The following is a 24725-nucleotide window of genomic DNA, read 5'->3' as shown; positions in this document are numbered from 1 at the left end:
TACGTCCGTAAATGACGGACGTATTTCGGCCGCAAGTCCCGGACCGAACACAGTGCAGGGAGCCGGGCTCCTAGCATCATAGTTATGTACGATGCTAGGAGTCCCTGCCTCGCTGCAGGACAACTGTCCCGTACTGAAAACATGATTACAGTACGGGACAGTTGTCCTGCAGCGAGGCAGGGACTCCTAGCATCGTACATAAGTATGATGCTAGGAGCCCGGCACCCTACACTGTGTTCGGTCCGGGACTTGCGGCCGAAATACGTCCGTCAATTACGGACGTAATTAGTGTGTGTGCACATACCCTAACTGTTGTTAAATTCCTTGTGTTTTTTCCTGGATTTTCTGTTTATTATATGTTATACAAACTTCTGACATGTCATAGTGACATGTAAGAAGTTCGGATTGGTGGGAGTTCCGAGCACTGAGACCCGCACCAATCGCTAAAACGAAGCAGGAGAAGTGTCAGCGGTCAGCTGCTTCGTTTCTGTTCGGCATTTTCCGGAAAGCCGATGTATCAGAGTACGGGCTCATAGACTTTCTATTGAGCCCGTACACCGCTACATTGATTTCCGGAAAAAGCCGAACAGAAACTAAGCGGCTCAGCGCTCACACGAGAACTTCTACAGCTTTGTTTTAGCGATTGGTGGGGGTCTTAGTGCTAGGACCCACACCAATCAAAACTTCTGACATGTCACTATGACATGTCAGAAGTTTGTTGAACGTTTAGTTACCCTTTAATGTTTTTTTTTTTGTACATTTGGACAACTGATTTTACCTTGCATCGTAGGGGGACCTGGTGCGGGGAACCCCCTCTGTTAGCTCGAATGCTTGGTACTACAGATAAAGCTTTCAAAACAATGGATATCCATTGTTTTTAGCTGATATCTAGAATTCTTCAGAGCCAAGAGTCATGCTGGGCCCCCTTTTCAGTTCCTTATGTCCTAATAGGCCAGACTATATATAGTGCCTGCATCCAACTGAAAAGGACATGAGGGAGAAGCATTGAGAACACGGTCAGCTGGCTGCTCTTAGAAAATCAGCTTCTGAGATCATGTCCTTTTCAGCTGGATGCAGGCATAATATACATCCTCACATTAGGGTGGTTCTTTAAGGGGGTTTTCTGATTTTCTTGTGAACTAAAATTCCATTTTTGGACAGCTGATCTAAAGATGACAATAGACATTTTTCTTGGCAGATCCCACCCATTTTAATTAAATCTTCAAATAATCTAACATCTATGTATGTGGTCATCCTGACTGTCCTGAACATCTCTTGTTTGGAGAAAAATAGGTCAGTCAGGTTGAAATTTTATGTCTGATCCATTGTCTTCCCAAGATAAGCAGCATTGGAAGTGTATACCAGACAGTTATCTCCCTTTATCCATAGAAATAACCGCTAAGGCTTCGTTCACATCTGCGTCAGGACTCCGTTCATGGGTTCCGTTGGAGCTTTCTGTCAAGGGGAACCCCTGAACGGAATCCTGACTGAAACAAACGGAAAACATAGGATTCAATGGTGATGGATCCGGTGCAAATGGTTTCCGTTTGTCACCGTTGTGCAGGTACCTTCGTTTTGACGGAATTAATACCGTAGTCGGCTGTGCTATTCATTCCATCAAAATAACGGAAACCATTTGCATCGTCATCATTGAAATCAATGGTGAATCAAACGGAAACCTATGGTTTCCATTTGTTTCAATCAGGGTTCCATTCATGGGTTACCCTGACAGAAAGGTCCGACAAAACCCATGAACGGAGTCCCGACGCAGATGTGACCGACGTATAAGCCAAACAGACATTAGACAACGGGGGAAAATAGATGTCATCTGACAACACTTGGAAAAGTCAATTAATGTAAAAATTTTAGGTTCTGGGATTGGACGAAATGTGAAATAATTCATTTTAAATATTTCAGCTTTCCACTTTTTATGGCCTCAAATTACTCTGTCCTAGTCACCAGTGTACTAGTGCCATTGGCTGTTGGTGTGGCCTGGGCACTATACAGATATCGCTTTCGACCATCAGGCACACATTGGAGTAGGAATGTGAAGACACAAGCTCTATGTCGATATGTGTTGTTTGAATCCACCCATGGAAAACCGGACAGTGTGCTGCAGGCATTTAAAGAATACGCCAGTAAAGATCGCGCGATGAAAGGGCTGCTGTTTACTGTAGAGCAAGGTACCTATGTAATAGACATAGAATTATCATATGCAAATTATTCTACTAATCAGAGCACATCTAAATATGAAAGACGGCAGGTCACTTAGGCTGGCCATACATTATAGATAGCAGTTGGCCGAACGCCTCCCCCATACACATGCATGCTCGGCCAAACTTGCATGTGTTCTCGGGGAGAAAGCCACTGCCAGACTTGCCTGGCAGCGGCTTATCTAATAATCAACAAAAGGATTGGGCATGTTGAAATTCAACATGTCCGACTCTTCTCTCCCCCGACATCTGCCATCAGGGAAGAGCTGATACACCGCCATACATATTAGATGGTCAGCATGTCTCACAGAAATTGGCGGGCTTAGCCAACATACATCTAATGTGAATGACCAGCTTTACACACAGGTGTAGAGCAGAGCCAAGAATGAACTATTCAAGGGAAATGTTGACTTTATCAATAAATGCTTCTGGGTTGGTTCAGATCAGACTATTGTGGCAGCCTTTGTGTATAGCCAACTTAATACTAGTTTATACCCAATAAATACTTACACTAACACATGACAAAGTTATTATCCATTCCACGTTTTTCTATGGGACACCATGGTAACTTGTTATGCCCCGGACAATATGGTTAAAGGGGTTGTCTGGTTTAGAAAATCCATTTTCAAATATACTAGTAAATTCCGACTTAGTAGAGGGGGTCCCGTGTTCAGGATCCGCGTCTATTCGTTGTTAGAGCAGTGAGTGGTTACAAAGAGCATATCTTTCTCTGGAGGTCCTGACACGTCCGTGCATTACAGAGACAGTTCATTGATTTCAATGGGCACCTTGTAATGCTTTACTTCCCCTGTGGTGGTGCTGCAGGGATATTGAACACTTGCTGCCAGATTCCCTGCAAATTACAGATGATTGTTGGGGGTCCCAGTAACAGGGCATCCTGTTTACAGGAAAACCTTCTAACAGAAACGAGATTGTCCAACCCCTTTAAACAATTATTACGCTTTGTGCTTATTAGCCATTTCGTTGCCACTATTTAGATCACTTTGATTGATATTTAAGTCAGCCAGAAAACAAAAAATTTAGTTTTTCTATTTTTTTGCCTTTGTCTTATTATTAACTAATATAATTTTTAAAGATTTTTTTCTAGTGGAAGCAGCCAAACAGTGTTTTCCCAGAACAACCCTTGTATTGGGCACACAGTGTGGATACTCTGTCATACGTCTCTTGCCCTTTTTGCCTCCAGAAGGGATGTTGTATGCCGTAGAACAAGAAGAAAGCATGGCAGAATCAGCAGAGGAGATGATTTTAGTTGCTGGTTTCCAAAATAATCAGGTAAGGACAAAATTCAGGTTTTTCTGTTTTATTTAATGTGTAGGTTTAGTCCCACTTTTTGGGATTTGCAGCATTCTAATATCAATTGCTGCACACTGTCCTTAGCAACCGACTACGGGCTGTCAACGAGAATTGTGCGGATCCGACCTCTGTAGAAGTTAGATCCATAATCTCTTTTATGTTTGTCCTTTATTTGTCAGACATTGCAATTTCTATATTATCTTTGTATGTATTGTGTTATTAGACTATTCCAATAATAGATAAATATTGGTTGGTCTGATCATTGAGTAATTGCCTGCACCTACCTTACACCATTGGAACACCATTACACCATTGGATCCATTTTTTTTAATATAAATAGGTCCAATTCTGTACTAATTTATTCCATAAAATATTTGTACAATAGTTGAAGCTAATTTTTTTTATACAGAGCTCTAAATTGCCTGCCTAGTCAAAGAGCTAAAGGGGCTCTCCTGGCCTTTAACATTGATTCTTTCCTTAGGATAAGCCATTATTGTTTGATCAGTGCGGTACCCCAGCCGGTTAGCACAGTGGCTGCGGAGCTCATATCAGCGCTGTGTCCTCTTTATTGTTTATATAAACTGGTACTGCAGCTTGTTCGCTTCTATTAAACCACTTTAAATGATACAATTCTGTCTGCCTGCAACTACCACTAGGGGAGCTTCCAAAATACTGCATACTATGCAAACTGTATGGAAAGAAGTGTATTTAGAGCTCTGCGTCAGACCCATCTAAAGATACACTATGTGTCCAAAGTATGTGGAAACTACTTCTAATTACTGAGTTCAGGTGGTTTAGTCACACCCTTTGCAAACAGGTGCATAAAATCAGGCACACAGTCATGCAATCTCCATAGATAAACATTGGCAGTAGTATGGGTGGTACTGAAGAGCTCAGTGGCTTTAAACGTTGTACTGTCATCGGATGCCACCTTTGCCACAAGTCAGTGCGTAAAATTCCTGATCTGCTAGATCTGCCCCAATCGAGTGGCGGTACACAAGCCTAAGACCACCATGTGCAAGTCCAAGCATCGGATGTAGTGGTGTAAAGCATGCCGCCACTGGACTCTGAAGCAGTGGAAACGTGTTCTTTGGAATGATTAATCACGTTTCACTATCTGGGAGTCTGACGGACGAATCTGTGTTTTGTAGATGCCAGGAGAGCGTTACCTACCAAAAAGTATAGTGACTATTATAAAATTTGTTGGAGGAGGGATAATGGTTTGGGATTGTTTTGCAGTGTTTGGGCCTCTAATGTCCAGTGAAGGGTAATGTTAACGCTACAGCTTACAAAAACATTTTAGACAATTGTAGCTTCCAACTTTGTGGCAACAGTTTGGGGAATCCCGATTTCTGTTCCAGCATGACTATGCCCCTGTGCACAAACCAAGGTCCATAAAGACATGGCACGGAACCCTGACCTCAACCCCATCGAACACCTTAAGGTTGTATTGGAGTGCCTATTGCGAGCCAGACCTTCTCATACAACATCAGGGCCTGAACTCACAAATATATTTTTGAGGCTCAATGCGTACAAATTCACAACACTCCAAAATCTTGTGGAAAGTCTGTCCAGAAGAGTGGAGACTGGTATAGTTGCAAAAGGGAGCCCAACTCCAAATCAACGCCCATTCTTTTGAAATTGAATGTCCAACAATCTTAAATAGGTGTGATGGTCAGGTGTCCACATACTTTTGGACAGATAGTGTATATTATACAATTTATTGACACAGACCTAAATACATGGTGTTATATAGGGAACTGCTTTGATGCTATGATGATATTGTTGTTTTTGTTCCCTTTAGTGCAGTTGCACACGACCGAGTGCCACTCGGGCCATTTTTCACGGCATCCGAGTGGCACCGGATAGATTTCACGGACCCATTCACTTTAGCGGGTGAATCGGTTCCGAGAAAACTGACCCGATTCTCCGATCCGTGGAAAGATAGGACTTGTCCTATCTTTCCACGGATCACTGATGGGACCAGGCCGGCGCACACTGTCGTGTGTATGAGGCATTACAGTTATAATCTTTTCCTTATAATGATTTGTGTCATGGATAGAGCACTGTCAGCGGAATACAGGTGAGGTTTACAGCAACCTGTATATTGCTCACAAAGGCTGTTGCAATGCCCACGCGCACACAGCAATGTGGTGGCTACAAATCAGAGGTTGACTAATTTTTACAAACCGCTGGAGAATTTCGAATCTTTTGTGACATTTGATACTCCCCAGAGAACTTTGTTTTGTCAACTAATGTCTTCTGCTCCTGTCTTCCAGTTCAAACTCTTGTGTCAACACCCATTAGATGCCATTCATGCCCTGAAAAGCCAGTTTGGTGTGTTTGAGGTGGATTTTTTGGTGATGGACTATCAATGTGACCAGCACGTCGAGGGCTTGAAGACTTTGGCAGAGGTTGGAATTCTGCACCCTGGGACTTTAATTCTAACTAACAACACCGACCATCTAACTTCTAAAGACTTCATGAAATACATTGAAGGTGCTGAAGGTTATAGAGTTGTGGATAACTGCAAGGGGTTACTGAAAGTGGAATATGTGCAATCTGAATAGCCAAAGTGTAAGGGCATGCCCCCACGTGGCGGATTTCCTCCGCAGCTGTCCGCATCAATGCCGCAGAGAATCTGCGTTGCAGATTCTGCGGCGGATCTGCCCAAAATGTGCAGTAAATTGATGCGGACTAGCTGCTGCGGACTGCGGTAAAAGTGCTTCCCTTCTCTCTATCAGTGCAGGATAGAGAGAAGGGACAGCACTTTCCCTAGTGAAAGTAAACGAATGTCATACTTACCGGCCGTTGTCTTGGTGACGCGTCCCTCTTTCGGCATCCAGCCCGACCTCCCTGGATGACGCGGCAGTCCATGTGACCGCTGCAGCCTGTGATTGGCTGCAGCCGTCACTTAGACTGAAACGTCATCCTGGGAAGCCGGACTGGAGACAGAAGCAGGGAGTTCTCGGTAAGTATGAACTTCTATTTTTTTGACAGGTTGCTGTATATTGTGATCGGTAGTCACTGTCCAGGGTGCTGAAACAGTTACTGCCGATCGCGTAACTCTTTCAGCACCCTGGACAGTGACTATTTACTGACGTCTCCTAGCAACGCTCCCGTAATTCCGTGAGCCCCATTGACTTCCTCAGTCTGGCTGTAGACCTAGAAATACATAGGTCCAGCCAGAATGAAGAAATGTCATGTCAAAAAAGCAAGACGCATCCGCACCACACATAACATGTACATGACAGCTGCGGACTTCATTGCGGAATTTAGAATCTCCATTGAAGTCAATGGAGAAATTCCGCCATGAGTCCGCAACCAGTCCGCCACTGGTCCGCAACAGACAGAGCATGCTGCGGACACCAAATTCCGCTCCGCAGCCTATGCTCCGCAGCGGAATTTTACGCATCGTCTAAACGAACACTGCTAAATAAAAGTGGAAGTCAATGGAGAAACGGCTCCGCTGCGGATTAACGCTGCGGAGTGTCCGCAGCGGAATTCAAGTGAAATTCCGCCACGTGTGAACCCAGCCTTATAGGCCAGATACATGGTACAAAAAACCTAGCACGTGGGACCTATTCAAGGGGTTGTCCAGAAGGTTAAGTAAAAAAAGATCTGCTTGTCCGTAGGTTGTGTGTGGTTTTGCAACCTGGCCCCATTCAAGTAAAGTGTGGGACTGTGTCAGGAAAGAAAGCAGATCTTTTTTTCTAATACTAAACCACCGCTTTAATTAACAAAATCTAATGTATTGAACTATTGTTTTTTTTTAGTGTTGTACATTTTGATAATTAAATTAGTGAATTCACCAATATTATTTCCCATAATGTTGATTGTTTCCTGAATCCAGAAAATAATTTTTTCATCGGTCTGAAGCTTCTATACATGGTTGACATTTTCACCCCATACCACCATCAGACTGAGATACTGGCCATGTAGGAAAATATCTTCTTATGATGACCCTTCCCTTTTTAAAAAAAAAAAAAAAAAACAGGGCTGATGTCTTAGCCCCAGTTCACACAGATTTTTGTGGCACTGATTTTGACGCAGAAGCCACGTCGGAATGAGTGACAAAAAATGGCCAAAATCGGTTCCTATTGATTTAAATAGAAGCAGAGGCTTTTGTTTATTGCAGGCAGCTTTTTTTTTTGCCACGGCTCCGCCTTTGACCTCCTATTGAAATCAATGGGAGGCAGAAAAACCCGTGGCGCTTGTTTCCGAGCGTTTTTCATCCTGCTGTCAATGACAATGGTCGAAAAACGCTAAAACTGCGCCAGGAAAGCGCAGGCAGATTCAAAATCTGCCTCAAAATTCCGGAAGGTATTTTGAGGCAGATTTTTTCTGCCTGCAAAAAAACTCTGTGTGAACTAGGCCTTAGGGTCTATCAGACGTCCGTCCATATATTTACACATTTTTGGAATTTCCAGTGAATACACATATTCTGTTTGGTTTGTCTTAACCTATGGTCTTCTGTATGCAGGGTCAGACTGGCCCAATAGAATAGTACTGGATTCTCTGGTGGCCCCAGGTACTGAAACTGTAATGGGCCCCAAGGGTCCAGCAGAAGCTGCATTGGAACCATTTGCAGCTGATTGGAACCAATCACTTTCCCCTTGAGACAATTATTATGCTGGGTTCAGACAGTGCGTTTTCTTGTTTTGGTAGATAAACTCCCATGTCTCCTAATGGGAGTTCATCGAGCAAAACCAAAAAAATCTATGCTAGTAATGCAACAAAAACACACAGTGTGAACCCAGCTTTGCAGAGTTGATCTCCAAATAATCTACTATAATTTAGTAAGACATTTTTGAATGTTAACACAAATTATTACGGCCAACTGCACATGACCATGATTTTTTGTCCGTGTGCTCTCCACAATTCTGCGGATAGCACAAGGACTCATTCATTCATTTATATGGCCCAATGGCCGTGATGTTCACGGATGCGTGTGATCCTTGCGGCGCAAGTCCGCACTGCAAAAACTCAGGACATCTCATTGTACTGTCCGTTTTTGCAGAGTACGGGCACGGCCGTGTGCATGGGGCCTAAGACTGCATGCTGTGAGAGGGGAGGAGGAGGAGCAGTAGAGGAAAGACATCTGATTGACTCAGAGCACATGGAATACAAAATAACGAATAGTGGAGGAAAGTATGGGGAAGGTATGTGTGTTGTTGAGCAGTTAGCTGAAGTCCAGATATGGGTATCAGCAGTTGTTTAGCAATCAATTGGGAATTTTGGAGAAAATGTTGGTGGGCCTAAATACTAACAAAGACTAAATCCTTGAGAATTGCTCTTTGCATATTTAAGGATAGTAGTTAACTTTGATGAGCATCTCCACTTGAATTTTCAGCCCAGGGAACGCAGTCTGTGACTTATGATATAAGTTCCTTGTAAAGGACTGAATAGTATTGCAGTGTCAAAGATATTTCCTATCTGCTTGGCTGTCAGTTACGTGCTCCACAACCCTGTGCAGACTCTCTGCCAACAATGCCTTGCTGATATCAAAGGGAGTTTATAAAATGTTCTCCTGCCGTAGGAAGTGCGAGGAGGTTGGGAGTGTACGGATATCACTCACTAGCGATTACTTATAGAACATTAAGCCAATGTAAATGAATTGATGCTCTTTGAAAACTTCCTGAACATCAAAATAGTAATTAACTAGACGAAAAGCGTGTTTGCTTGCGTGTTAAATGACTTCCCAGTACAAGATGGAAATATATCATTTTTATTGAATTGAACACGGTTCATATAAGGCGACATATTAAAAAGGTACAAAAAAAGTAGAAAACTCAGTTAAAGATTGATAAATAACATAAATTACTAAAAAAGAAAGCTACGAGTCAAACATACGTTCTCGGCCGGGGCATGTTGACTGGTCTGTAATGATGGATTTTGTTCAACGGAAAATATTATATCGCTGGGTTAACAACCCATTGACGCTTTGGATGGTAACGATTAACTTGGTATGGTTAGCAGTAGTTCAATAAGAGGTATAACATTAAATAATAACATAATGGGAGATATGTTTTATGATATATAAAGTAATGATGAGCTGATATAATACATCTAAAGCCCCACTGGCAGCCTGAGGTCCACATGCGACCCTCATGTGCTTTATGTGCTGCCCCAAGGGGAAGGAAAATTCATATGACGCAGCTGCCTTCTCCAAGAAAATGATCAAGCATGAAGTCTCCTGTTTGCCAAGTGCTCAACCATAAATAACGGAATAGCTATGCTGTTGTGTCCTCTGTTGTGGGGGCACTGTGGTATCTTACCCATCTCCAAATGATGTGTTGTGTTACGTTTATGTATATTTATCTATGTATGGACTTTTTTATATGTCTGTATTTGTGTTCTTTAGGTCCAAAGCTGTCTTTAACTAAATAAAATAGATGGAGGAAACACCATCCACGAATACAGTGGTCTAAAAAGTCATACGTATGTCTGTGCCTATGCCGTGACTTGACCCTAAATGTGACGTGCTGCCTTTTGATGGAGTCATGGTCTACAATTGAGGCCCCCATAATATGTCAGGTTGACCACCACTGATCTAGCGGAAATCATATACATTGTATGCAAAAAGACTGAAAATTAAGAACGTCTAAAAAAAAGTATCAATTAATATACAATCTGTTGAATATCTTCAGTTTGTACGCAAGTTTGCAAATTTTTACATCCGTGGAGATCTAGTCCAAAGAGAAAGATGTGGCCGCATTTAATATATAAAGAAGATTGGATCTCTTATTCAATTTTGGATCTCTTAAATGCAACTTTTCGTGCTCAATCTGGAGTCCTTATTAAGCAGATGCTGATCCAGTCAATGCACTTTACTTGTAAGTTATGTAATACATTTGAGTGTAAGTTAACGTAATCTTTTTTTGTCATTTTGTATATATTTCTGATATTCTGACGCAAATTATCTGGGATAAATTGCAAAAATTATATAAAGTATAATAAGTCAGGTTATAAACTAAAGCAGAAATGCGTTTCTGGATACAATTACAATACAGTTTTACCCATGAAGTATCTTATAAAATACCGCTGACTTTATATTGATGAAGATTAACTTCAGGTAACTGTGAATGGCAATTCCAGAATTACACAGAAGATAAGTAGTCTTTGCTTATTCAGCTTTCAGCTTGTTCATTGTCAAACATATCCATTGGCTTCAGAAGCATAGGGCCATGGTGAACATCTGTAGACATTTGGATAGTATATAAGTAATATTTTTTTTTCTACATCCACCTTCAGTTTAGGAACCATCCATTTGCGTATGTCAAGAAACCATTTTCCAACCAACTTCACATTCCCTCTAGATGTCCACAACCCCGACAATTGTATACAATGCAAATTGACCCCAGTTATAGGATGTGCAAATTTGCCTTTTGTAGCACCAATAGTAAAATACTTATTGTCAAAGTGTGATCATGTTATGTTCATCTTCATTGTTCATCATAAGATCAATATGTACAACCATTCTAATAACCATCATTGACATAACTTGAAGCTCCTGGTCCCCAATAAAAAATCTACAACAGGGTCCCCCACTTACTATGTGCCATATTTAATACTGGTGTCTTCTTATATGGCAGAGTGACCTTTGGGTCCCCCGGGAACCAGGATCCGGTAGCAACTGCTATTTCGCCACACCTTATAGCTATGCCAGTGATAACCATACTGTAAAAGTCACCAATAATCCATATAAAACAATTAAAGCAAGTGTTGCCATATGTCCTCTCATCTTTATAGCTACAATTCTCCAATTCCGTCAATATCAATTGAGAGATCTCTTTCTAAGTGCCATATTTTTACACAAGTAGATGAATGGTTGAGACTGGAATGACTGGCTCAATCATCTATGTTGACTCTCAATTAACAGTCTTCTTGCTAATTCTTGGGACCATCACTTTTATTACTGTCCATACCCATACTCTTGCTGCAGGCTGACAGCCTCATGAGAACCTCAGAAGTCGCGTTTCCGTGAGACTCGGCTTTTTGTGTCAACAGCATCTCAAATAGAGAACTCATTTCAGAAAGGAAGGTGCTGGCCAGTCTGTTTTCTTGAGAGCCATCAGAAGCTTTGCCAAATGTTAGGAAGGTTCTAAGATCTTCTTTGTCTGCAGCCGTTACCACAGGCTCCGGAGTGATTTGAGTATTTGGAGTAAAGATATTCTCCTTGTAGTTGTTGGCTAAAGGCAAGGAGAGACGGGCAATCCATTCTGAATCTAGATCACTTAACCGATTGCTCTCTGTACCTGACATTAAAACAAAAAATAGTAATTTGTAGTAAAACATTTACTTCCCTAACACCACTAGATAGGGGGTAAAAGAGACATCTACCCTTGGTGCAATTTACTTTTTATTTAGGTTGTATGCTCTTTGCAATTATTGTAACTCACCTATACATGGACCAAAAAGAGCCTCCAGATTGTCCTCTACCATCTGATGGGTAGAAGAAAGATCTCCACCTGGTTCAGAGTCCAAGTCACCAGCCTCGCTTTCACCATGCCCGCTGTCCTTTGTACTCTGCCAGTCTATTTCTTGTCCTGTACATCTGAAAGAAAAAACATAGACTGATCATCAATTCCCAAAATGTTTTAACTTAATGCAGAAGATATCTAAAAAATTTATCGAGAGCTAAGGGAGATTAAAAAAGTGGAAGACGAGCGGTGCCTTTCTTTCTAAAATGTATTCAATCCTACACTTCAAAAAGAGAAAATAACTGCTCCCCATATCCAACAGTGATTTATTTCTGTACTTCTGTGGATGGTATGTTGCAGTGGCTTTGGTCAGCATGCAGTCATTCACATAGCATTAGAGTAGGGACACACTTGAATGAGGTCACTGTGAAGGGGCAACTTTGATGAAAAAGTATAAGACCCTTATGCCTCATGCACATGACAGTGTGCGCCGGCCGAATCTCGTCAGTGATCCGTGGAAAGATAGGACACATCCTATCTTTCCACGGATCGGAGAATCGGGTCAGTTTTCATAGACCCGGTACACCCGCTAAAGTGAATGGGTCCGTGAAGACTATCGGGTGCCCCTTGGATGGCCGAGTGGCACATCGGTCGCGTGCAACTGGCATAAAGGTCTTTTTTTTATAACTTGGCAGTAATAAGAGATTTGACTGTCTTTCCCCTTGGTATCAACATTTCTCCCATCGACTACAGATATTTTTAATTACCAGGAGTCTGCAAAAGTGCAGACTAAAACCGCAAGAAGGAGTGAGCTTTTTGAACTATTTAAATGGGTGCTAGGGTGCTAGCTATATGGTACCTTGGTCACTAAGGTGCTGTACTCGACAAAGAGTGTTGTTCACACTACCGGCAGGGCTCCGCCTAATGTGGGTTCTGTGTTGACCTCGAATGAGGTTTCCATGTAGTGGAAGGTGGGATTATAAGAAACTCATGTCAATCTTTTTTATTTATTTTTTACTCTTGTACTAATAAGGAATTTATTTAGAATATTTTTGAGTATTTCAAAAATCTTACAGATACTTTTGCCCTATTAACCTAACAGGTCTTCTATGTCTGACTTTTTTTTTTTGCATGCTGTTTTTTTAATAGATGCCTTTTGTAGGAACATTTCCAAGTAGTGATTTTTAACCTACCCCCTAAATTAGGCCTAAAGGAACTTATGATGGTTTGGAAATATCTAGAGATAAGTTAACCATAAATCTGAATTAGGAAGGAGCTGCTTCATTTATACTACAGTATGTACTGAAAGTGTCAAACTTACGACAAATCTGTAAGCGGCCTTTCAAGGTGCCTTCAAATATTTTGATATCAGGACCGTTCTGCAGACAGTTAGCTATTATCTAAAGGTGTGCAGGTTTTCTGAAGACAAGAATGACTGCATATGTCACTATCTACTAATTGGAAGCAAGTCATTTCATCTATTCAACCATTCATTTTTTTTTGTGTTACCTGCCAGTTTTTGACGAGTACTTGTTCCCTCTGTGAAGTGTCTTTGGGTGAACTTGTCCTTGGTGGAGAAGGGACAGAAGCTGAGAAATTTGCTGTAAAGATAGAACAAAATAGATCATATTTAGTTCTGCTACAATAAAATGATAATTAGCAAAATGCGGTGACAAACTGAAGCGGTACATATTGCATTTGACCATTTTTGGGAAATCTGTCATGTTCTTTAATTTATCTCCAGAAACTGCTATAAGCATGGAATGCTACAGACAGCAGTTGTCTAATTTGACCATCTGGCACTAAGTAAATGACTTCTTCTGAAGGTCTCCTCATTCCCTAAAGACACTCTTCAATATAATGAAGTCACAAGAGCCTAGATTTGAGTCCAGACAAACTCTAACTACCTTTTGCAATACTTCAAACTAAAGAGCACCTGTCATCCAATCTACGTTTTGCGAGTTAACAGCAGAAATCATTCAATCCATAGGAACCCAACATATGATATCTATTTCATTTTTTTTTTCAGGATTTAAAATTTTCCACCAAATGTATGGTACGGACTCAATGCCTAAATAATTGCATACATCTGTGATTGCCTCCCATTAATTAAAAAAAAACATGTATACGGTTGTATTGAAAAGTGTAGTCATTGATATGTTTGGCTAACAATAGTCGAAGTATTTGTCAAAAGGCTTACCTCATAATGAGTCAGAAGATAACCCTGGCAACTGGCTTTTTTAAACCATATCTGTATCTAGTGAATGAACTGGGGGGGGGTCCAGTTTCTTCCACTTTTTCCCGTAAAGGTGTTTTCCACATTATGACAACTGATGACCGATCCACCGGATAAGTCATCAGTACATCATCGGTGCGGGTCCGACACCCGGACCCCGCACCGTTAAGCCGCTCCGATGGCCTGCGAGCACCGGATCTTATGGCACATAATGCTATGTACAGAGCCCGGAAATAGTTGGCTCCGTACATTGCATAGCGGCCGTGCTGCAGAACTGCAGGTCTGCTCCTATTCATATGGCCATATGGAGTTGAAGGACCACATTTTTTAAATTGCTCATGTGATCTAAGTTGATTTCTAATATTAACATTAAAGGGATTGTCTGTCTTAGAAAGAGCCCGGAACGCCGCCTCCCCTTACCTGCTGACGGCGGCAACCGCAGACCTCTGTCCTCCTGCCAACGTCTCGCTCCCTGGAGACGCCAGCACATCCGGTCACTCTGCCCTGCAGTGACCACTAGGGTGCGTGCGCTCCTTCCCAGCCTTAAAGGGCCAGTGCGCACACATGTAAATAATTTATTAATTATCCCCAGATCACCCTGGACTATAAAAAGGGCCCTGCCCTTTCACTCCTTGCCTAAGCGTTGTTGTGTGTTCCCATGTTAGTCTTAGCAAATGGTCCCTTAGTCGTATCCTGTTCCCAGTGTTCCCGTGCCCTGCTACCTGTATCCCATGCTGTATTTGTTCCTGTGCCTCTTCTAGTGTTGGAGTCGTGTTGTGCCATCTGTCACGCCTGCTGTTATACACCAAGTCTGGTGTCATCTGCCACGTCTGTTATCATCTGCCACGTGTGGCATCATCTATCTTTACGTTCCATCTGTGCCTAAGCCCCTGCTACTGTCTCTACTATTACAGGTACTCTTGTGCAAGGACTTTACATAGACTTTAAAGACTGTTGTTTGGCCAGCTGCCACTCCTCTACGGCGATGCGGTCTAGTGGGTCCTCATACCCATGGATCGTGATATACCCTTTAGGGAATACTCAGACTCTGTTGATAGAGGGGGTCCCCCAATCAGGAATTTCAGTGGGGAGCAGCTCATTTTCTGGAGGACCTAGTATTTCTATGTGTAACACAGACTGCACTTTGATGTTAATGGGAGCTGTGTAATACTTCATTTCCCCTGCGGTGGTGCTACAGGGGAATTGTACACTTGCTGCTAAGTTCCACCAGGTTGAAGCAAGTTTTACCTGTGTACAGATGAGTGCTGAAAGACCCTGTGATCGGCTTATTTTGGGGGATCCTTCCAAATATAAGGGATTGTCAAAGTGGACAACACTTTTAATATCTTTTGATTGCAGAGTGAACTGTATTTCTCAACACTGCACACCATATTGATGAATGTTACTGAGCTACGATACGAAAGTGGTGACATTTTATTTTAAATACATCACACTGCTTGGGTCTAAAGTCAAGCTCCCTTTTGCCGACACTTCACAATTGTGAGAAAAAGGGTTTCAGGGGTTTCTAAACATACTTTTTAGCCTGAATTATTATTTTTTTCTATTCTGGTTTTTTTTCTGACAACTACCGAAATTGCGTCCATATGTATGTCCCAGTATTCCTTCTATGTGAACCTATAATTATGCTCACATATGAACATGTAAACTCAGTGGAACAATTTGCATTTAACGTGTTTGATTTGGGTGGGATACAGAAGCAGCTAAAGCACCTGGATGCAAGTGTTGTGGATCAGGATGTGAACCGGCTCTAACTCAGGTCTTTCCACCAGATGTTCTCTCCAGTCATTAGCCAATGAAAACTAGATGATAATTTACATTGTGCAGATAAAGATAAGCATAAGTAAAGGGAAGGCCACTTTAGCAAGAAGAGACACTATCAGACATGTCAATTATAGAGAATTACTATAGTCCGCCATGGAGCAGTTTGGCAATCCCAATACTATTGTATAGCACCAACATATTCTGTATCACTGTACAGAGATTGTCACACACACTAGGGCCCATTTTATAGTACACCAATTAACATTCTGGGGCTTCATAAATATGGGGTGAATACAATAGCCCCAATGTGTTAAACTGTTTCAGTTGTATTATAAATAAAGCGGTTGGTAAGGGGCCCATGACTATTCTCAGTAGGTCCTTGAGTGCTACCCCTTTAATGCACTATATTTGCCTCCCGTGGTTCCTTTTAAAGTATATATCACCTCTGAACACCATATGACAGTTTAATTATTGAATTTATCCACATAAAAATGTGATTAAGTACATTTCATTACTTATCTTGTACTGATCCTGAATTCCAGCTTGTATAACTCAGAGCTGCATTCATATTGCTGTAGAGCTGACAGCTCGCAGCATGTCTTGCTGGTTCAATGTCTGCACAAATCTGACTTTTGTGATTTCTATTCTGGGCAGTGTAGTCTTTAAACTACTCTATAGAAATCTGATATCTGATATAGAGAAGAACTATATGTCCCACTGCAGTTTATGAACTGTGCTATTAGAATTATGAATGCAGCTCTGGGGTATGATACAGGCTGTACCTAAGGATCAGCAGAAAATGACTAATGCAATGGAGGGATTTTATAGGGAGAGCACGCGTGGGATATGCCTCGGGGTCTCCACATACCCTGCTTGCCCAGACCAAGATCTTCCAAACCGCCCTGCCCAGCATCTTCTAGTTACGTCTAGTTACTTCTCTAGCCGTCACTAATTATATGGGTAGTGTTTACACTGCTCACCTCTGAAACTCATGCCTTTTAGGTATATGGGGGTTCCCTGATGGCTGTCCGGTGACCCTATTTTGAGGTCGCTGGCTCAGCTGTCAACATAACTCCCATATACCTATGTGTATTTGCATAAACCTCTCCTATAGGTAGCTGTGATAGGGGGTCAGGTGAGGTCTCGGTCCCAGAGGTGGGATGGAGGCACCATAGACTTTAATCTGGTGATTTATATGATGCATTGTATTTACAAAGCTATTCAACTTTAACGTAGATTATATCTGTAAAAAACTGTGCACTTATTTTCAAAGGTGATACACAACATTTCGGACAATTTCCATTGTTTTCCAAGACTTCCTGTTAATTGTTGTTCTGCAGCAGCTAAATGTTATTTCAAGTACTTGTTTCCCAAAAAAAATATACCGGGATCAACAATTTAATTAACTCTTTCAAGACACAAATACAAATATCCAGATATTTGAAGGGGTTGTCTCATCACAGACAACCCCTTTAAATTGACAGCCGGTACCCTAGATCCCCGGCCACATAAGCTGTTTGATAAAGATTGGGCGAGCTATACATATAAATGTACAGTGGCGTAACTACCGCTATAGCAGCTATAGCGGCTGCTATGGGGCCCGCAGCGTGAGGGGGCACGGGCCCCCCCTCCCATGGCCGGAGGTAACCGCTATGGCTGCTACAGTGCGACGCCACTGAAGGGTTTGTTCCTACAAAAGACCTGCATCCCCCATCCACAGGATAGGGGATGCATGTGTGATCGCTGGGACGCCCAGCGATAAGGAGAACGGGGGACCGAAAGTCCCCCGAAGTTCTCCATGACAAACCTCGGACTTCCGGGGTCTGTCTGCAGCTCCATAGAAATGAGTTGTGCACCAGTCACGCTTGTGCGCATGCGTGACCAGCGCTCCTTTAATTTTTATTGAACTGCGCAGACACCGGAAGTCCGAGGTTTGTCATGGAGAACTTCCGGGGAATTTCGGTCCCCCGTTCTCCCTATCGCTGCCAGCGATCACACATGTATCCCCTATCCTGTGGATAGGGGATACATCTCTTTTGTAGGACAAACTATAGGCCGTTTTTTTTTGGGGGGGGGGGTGTCTGTATGGCGTTATCTACAGGGGGGGTTTCTGTATGGTGTTATCTACAGGGGGGTCTGTATGGTGTTATCTACAGGGGGGTCTGTATGGTGTTATCTACAGGGGGGTCTGTATGGCGTTATCTACAGGGGGTTCTGTATGGCATTATCTACAGGGGGGTTCTGTATGGCATTATCTACAGGGGGGGTCTGTATGGCGTTATCTACAGGGAAGTCTGTATAGCGTTATCTACAGGGGGGTCTGTATAGCGTTATCTACAGGGGGTTTGTATGGCGTTATCTACAGGGGGACTCTGTATGGCGGTATCTACAGGGGGACTCTGTATGGCGGTATCTACAGGGGGACTCTGTATGGCGTTATCTACAGGGGGACTCTGTATGGCGTTATCTACAGGGGGGTCTGTATGGCGTTCTCTACAGGGGGGATTTGGGGCTGTAAAACGTTATCAACAGGGGGGCTGTATGGCGTTATCTACAGGGGGCTGTAAGGCGTTATCTACAGGGGGCTGTAAGGCGTTATCTACAGGGGGCTGTGTATGGCGCTATCTACAGGGGGCTGTGTATGGTGCTATCTATAGGGGCGCTGTGTGGTGGAATCTATAGGGAGGCACTATCTACAAGGGGGGTTTGTGTGATACCCAGTGGAGGGGGGGCCCCAGTCAAAAGTTTGCTATGGGGCCCAGTCTTTCCTAGTTATGCCCCTGTAAATATAGTATTATAAAATGACAGCCATGTAATACAATCATGGCCCAAGTCCGCCAGTGCCAGAGTTACTGCTTGTTAGTGGTTCTCTGCTCTGGCTCAAAGAAGCCAGCCCCAAGTGGGGGAATCTCTTATATGACGTCTATAGGCCCTAGACATATACAAAGTGAAGTTGTTTTACCTTGCATCACTGTTCTTGTTCTTCTCCAGTAGCTTGTGCGCAGGTGCAGTAAAGCAAGCAACTTACATTTTGCTGTTTGTTTTACTGCTGTGTTTTTTGCAGCGTAAATCTGCAGCCTCCAGATATTACATAATTGTGAATGAGATTTGTGCAGTTTCCAAATGCAATAATTTTTAAAATCTGCGTTTATGTAACATTTATGGTTAACTTTACAAAACAGTGAAAGTAAGATATAATAAAAATATATTTAATGAATGGCAACCATTAAAAAATTGTAATTTACGAATGATAAATTTTTCTCACTAATAAACTAATATAACTAATATTAAATTAAAGGGGTTGTATGAGATTAAAGAAACATTGCTGCTTCCTTCCAGAAACAGCGCCACTCTTGTCTATAGGCTGGGCCTGGTATTGCATTCACTTGAATGAGACTGAGCTGCAATACCAGAAAGTCTGTGGCGCTGTTTACTAAAGGAGGCAGCATGTAATTATTTTTTTTTGTATACAAACCCTTGAAATCTCTGATGATGTCCGTAAATGACTACTCCTCTATGATTCAGTGTGATGTAACAGATTGTGTCGTTTCTTATCAGTATAGAACAGTTTGGACTTTAGGAAAGTGGTGATCTTGAGGTTTCTGTTTACTGCTCTTAATCATACTGACATCTTGAATTCAGAGCTGCATATAGAATCTGTCTCATTATAATGCTGTGACACAGTCTATTATTTTGTAATATCATTCCTATTTCTCGTCATTTCTGATTATTGCACTTCCTTCCCTAGTTATTTTTGTGTTTGTAATAGTCACCCTTTGCCATAATGAACTCATGATAAAGTGACAGAACGCTTTATGATATGGGCCTATGGACGTCATAGAGGAGGGTCACCAGCTGGGGCTTCCCCGCTAATAGAAAGAGCAAAAAAACACTAAAGCCACCTAGACTTTTTGTACTACTACTACTTATTGATTTTAACTATTGAGTGACGGCTGTAATCCACAAGATTGTATGCAACTCAATGTATTCATTTGGACTGCAGCTGTAGTTCAATGGTTAAAATCAATCAGTAGAGCTACAAAAAGTCTACCGTAGGTGTGGCCCTGGCCTAACAAGAAGAGGCAGACCCAGTCCATTCATGTAGCAACTGCGACTTCAACATTCGATGACAGCTGATCGCTAGGGGTTTATGAAGCTGGACGCACAATGATTGTCGACCCAGCTTGAATCTAAAAAGTGGTCGTCAAACACTTAAGGTTTATGACACTAAAACTAGCGGAGAAACATGCTGAATAAACAAAAGAAAATATTAATTCTGGTAATTATAATAAGAACTTACTCTTACCTGCACATGAGGGGATTGCATTGTGAGTTCCACTGCTTCTTTCTCGGCCAGTGCTACCATAGACAAACGTACCAGGTTTCTGATTATTTGCTCCTTAGAAGATTGCTCTATGTTCCTTTGACGTCTCAGAGTTGGAGATGTGGCTGGTGAAAACTCATTGAATATCATGGGTTCTGATGAATTAATATCATCATATGCTCCTATTTGGGGACTTCCTGGATTTTTCAATGTTTTATTGCTTGCAGGAAGGGTACCATGTGTGTCTTGGAGGTTCTCCCTTGAGCAACTTCTCTGTCTTTGGTATTGTAAAGTCCGACATACAGAGGAGGGCAAAGAGAAAGATTGCGCTAAGTCTGTAGTGTCTTCTTTAAATGCATCATGATTACGCTGGTTTCTTAATGTACGGTAAAGAGTGGGAGTAAGATGAAAAGGAGTATGGAGGGATTCATCTTCTACGATTATTTCACCTTCATCTAAGACAGGAAATGCCTTGGCTTCTTCTATTGGTGTGACGGGTTGCTTTTGTTGCCTACCTCTGAGTACAGGAACCACATGAATATCTGTCTTTTGGATTTGCCTTTGTGGTCTCCTTGGTTGCTTTCTGTAAGCTGATTCTTCTTCCCTACAGTTGTAAGCTCTGTTGTCCTTTCTGTCTACTCGACAAAAGGACATGATAAGAGCTAAAATAAGAAGACATAGAGCCAAAAGGACAGCCAGACAAATAACAATTACCATCGATAAGCTAAGCTTTCCATTGGATTCACTTGCCGAATTTTTTAGATGGTCCAAGTGACTACTGAACATAACATGAAGAAGAGCTTTTGCCTCCCGAGGAGGTGTTCCACAATCAGTGACTGTTACTTCCAAGTCCAATGCATTGCCAATAAGGTTGCTAGCATTGCTTGCATTTAGGTATATATGTCCTAGATGTTCATCCATAACAAACAGGTCTTGGTGGGTATTCGCCAGGTGGTAGAGAAGTTTAGCATTTTCATCTGAGTCTGCATCAGTAGCCACCACTTGATATAGTGGATGTATATTGAGTTTTGCTGTCTCTGATAATATTTCATCTGAAGTATATCCAAAAGCTTCTGAATTGGCAACTTCCATGGCAGAAAGAAAATATCCTGTCTCACCATTAACTAGGACAGTAATGCTGGCCCGACCTCTCTTAAGTTTTGGTTGCACGATTAGTGGACTATTATCATTTTTGTCTTTTATAGATACTGTAACTGAAGCATTGCTGCTAAGTCTAGGGTCCCCATTATCTTCTGCTTGTACCAAGAACTGAATTTTCTTAATTTCCTCATAATCTATGGATTTAAGTACTACAATTTCCCCAGTTCTGGAGTTGATGGAAACTAATGTAGATACTGGAATTCCATAGATGACAGAGTTGATTATACTGTATGTGACTTTAGCGTTATCTCCTAGATCAATATCATGAGCATTTAAATGTAGGAGATGATACAGAGGGCCACTGTTTTCATCTAGGAAAGCATCATAGCTTAATCTCTCAAAAATGGGAGGGTTGTCATTCGCATCACTAACACGAATTTTTAAGTATTTTGTAGCAGAAAATGAGGGCTCACCTTGATCTTTAGCTTGAATGGTTAATTCATACTCATCCCACTTCTCTCTGTCAAGTATGGCATTGGTTATTAGAATATAACTGTTCCCATTAGCTTTCTGCAACCTAAAATGTTCATGGTCTTGAACTAAATGGCAGTGTATCTGTCCATTCTCACCTGAATCTGGATCATTGAGCATAATCAGAGCTACAAAACTGCCCAGTGGAACAGCCTCGGATACCACAATCTCTGAAGAATCTTTGGAAGCCCAAGTGACTTTGATATCGGGTGCATTATCATTAATATCTAAAACCTTAATGACTACTTTGCAGTGGGTAGGGATAGGATTAGGTCCTAAATCCTTTGCTTGCACATCTAATTCATAAGAACGTCTTTCCTCATGATCAAGTGATTTTTTTAGAACTATTCCACCTGATTTTGGATCAATGGTGAACATATTGAGGACATGGTGAGCATTGTGCTTACTAAATGCGAATTCTATTTCACCATTTTGACCTTGATCTGGATCGGTGGCAGTAAGATTTATAAGAAGTGTACCAGGTGATGTGTCTTCTGAGACTTCTAGAATAACAGAGCTTTCCCCAAAAGTTGGGCTGTTATCATTAGAATCCAAGACATTAATCCTGATTTGGACAGTCCCAGATTTTTGTGGATGCCCTCCATCCAATGCAGTTAGGACTAGGTTGAAAGAAGATTGCTGTTCTCTATCCAGTTCCTTCACCACCACCAGTTCCGGATGCTTAATACCATCAGAACCAGAAGAAATATTTAAAGTGAAGTGGTTATTGGGTGAAAGGGTATATAGCTTTACTGCATTGCTGCTACTGTCGGGGTCCCAAGCTCTGTCAAGAGGGATCCTAGTGCGCAGAGAAGCACTCTCTGAAATCTCCATGTCCAGTTCAGGTTTGGAGAACATTGGTTCATTGTCATTGATATCTAGAACCTCTATTTCCACATGTACCAAGGACAAGACCTTGGTTGCCAAGACATTAAAAGACAAGATGCAATGTCCATGAACTTGACAAAGCTGTTCTCTGTCCAGACGTCCAGTAGTTGTTAAAGATCCACTTTTCAAGCCCACTTGCACTGGAAAAGAGTTAGTCTCCTGCATAATTTGGTATTCTTCATTTATATCCTTTATCCAGCCTGGTACATCCGATATGTGTCCAATAAGTGTTCCAATAGGTACTTCTTCTTTGACACGGAACCTCACCATTAAAGAAGATGAGTTCTTGCAAAGACCTTTGTGGTAGGAGCAAATAAGAAGAAGAGTATAGATGTGACTGATGACCTTTAGAATCCCATCCATGGTTCCTCACTATAAGTGAAAACAAAAAAGGGTTTAACAGGAGGCCATCAAGGTTTTCATATCTTGTCACATTGGTTTCCTTGCTGTAGTATATTTGTTCTCCAAAGCATGCAGTGTGTGGTATAGACTAGGTCTATATTCTCTCTCAGGACTGCTGGCATTTACACAATTCAGTGTGACCAGACAAAAGGTTGTGCATGATGTAGGGAAGAATAGAAAAGCAAACTAACTTGGGGAGGGGATATGTGACAAAGTTATGATTTACTTGTTTTCCCAGGGAACACAGCCGTCCTCCTACAGGAAGAGTGATGAGGAAGGAACTATAAGTCGGCTAATAGACAATGGTCTATTAACCCCTTCGGCGTCCAAATTTAACTTGAATACATTGCAAAATAATTCCATTCCTAATGACATTATGTAGAATGGTTAACCTTTTTTATTAATAACCCAGATTCTCAGGGTCTTTTTACAGAAACCCTATTGGGAATGATGTAGTAATAGTGATAAGAACAGTGGGAGTAAAGTTACCATCAGATAATCCTCTATTCAGACAAAGATTCCCCCTGGAAAAAAACTTAGACACAGATAAGAAGATGGAGGAATGAGATATAACAAAATGCAGCTCACAAGTCACAAAAAGGAAGTCTTTAGGCTATGTTCACACGGAGTATTTTGGGGGAGGAATATCTGCCTCAAAGCTCCAAACGGAATTTTGAGGCAGATATTCCTCCCCCAAAATACTCCGTGTGAATAGCAATTATCGCGCCGTTTTTCGCCCGCGGCCATTGAGCGCCGCGGGCATAAAACACGCTTTCTCCTGCCTCCCATTGAAGTCAATGGGAGGTCGGAGGCGGAAGCGCCCGAAGATAGGGCATGTCGCTTCTTTTTCCCGCGAGGCAGTTTTACTGCTCGCGGGAAAAAGACGCCGACGCCTCCCATTGAAATCAATGGGAGGCGTTCTCGGGCCGTTTCTGCCGAGTTTTGCGACGCGGTTTCCGCGTCAAAAAACTCGGCAAAAGACCCCGTGTGAACATAGCCTTAAAGGCTTCTAGGGGAGACTGAATTTACTGATAAAGAATTAATGGTCAAAAGAGATATGGAAAAAGGAACAATTATACAATGGTATATGAAAATTAACAATTTGTGTTACTTCCTAATGGAGAAATATTGAAGAAATAAAACGTGATCATCACACATATTTGAGCTTGTTTGATATCCCATTCCAAAACAGGGGGGAGTTGTTAGGGTCAGCAACACACCGCTGCAAATCCAACAGCTTTTTGCTACCACCCCCAAATGCAAAAGTTTAGTGTACAGATAAAGTATCAGAATCAAGCTTAAGCCATAAATGCAGTACCAGAACAAAGCTCGGTATATATATACAGTACCAGAACAAAGCTCACACATAAAAACAGCACCAGAACCAAGATCATTACATAAATACAGCAAAAAAACAAAGCTCAGTACATATATACAGCACCAGAACCAAGATCATTACATAAATACAGCACCAAAACAAAGCTCAGTACATATATACAGCACCAGAACAA

General features: G+C 41.9%; 2 protein-coding genes across 2 annotated transcripts; one reads left to right on the top strand and one right to left on the bottom strand.

Annotated features, from left to right (window-relative positions):
• Nucleotides 1–1922: 1922 nt before the first annotated feature.
• On the top strand, nucleotides 1923–6154 carry LOC142750938 (transmembrane O-methyltransferase homolog). Its single transcript, XM_075859927.1, has 3 exons — nucleotides 1923–2183; nucleotides 3310–3506; nucleotides 5807–6154. Exons 1-3 carry the CDS (start codon nucleotides 1931–1933, stop codon nucleotides 6095–6097), a joined length of 741 nt encoding a protein of 246 aa, XP_075716042.1. The 5' UTR covers nucleotides 1923–1930; the 3' UTR covers nucleotides 6098–6154.
• Nucleotides 6155–9241: 3087 nt separating this feature from the next.
• Nucleotides 9242–23344, bottom strand: PCDH12 (protocadherin 12). Its single transcript, XM_075856203.1, has 4 exons — nucleotides 20275–23344; nucleotides 13460–13551; nucleotides 11930–12084; nucleotides 9242–11785 (listed from the first exon to the last, which is right to left on the bottom strand). The coding sequence occupies exons 1-4, from the start codon at nucleotides 23173–23175 to the stop codon at nucleotides 11418–11420; spliced, it is 3516 nt and encodes a 1171-aa protein (XP_075712318.1). The 5' UTR covers nucleotides 23176–23344; the 3' UTR covers nucleotides 9242–11417.
• Nucleotides 23345–24725: the final 1381 nt, after the last annotated feature.

Source organism: Rhinoderma darwinii, chromosome 3 (genome assembly GCF_050947455.1).
Source record: "Rhinoderma darwinii isolate aRhiDar2 chromosome 3, aRhiDar2.hap1, whole genome shotgun sequence".
NCBI lineage: Eukaryota > Metazoa > Chordata > Amphibia > Anura > Rhinodermatidae > Rhinoderma > Rhinoderma darwinii.
The sequence above is the reverse complement of the archived record's forward strand: the minus strand, read 5'-3'. Positions and strand labels throughout refer to the sequence as shown.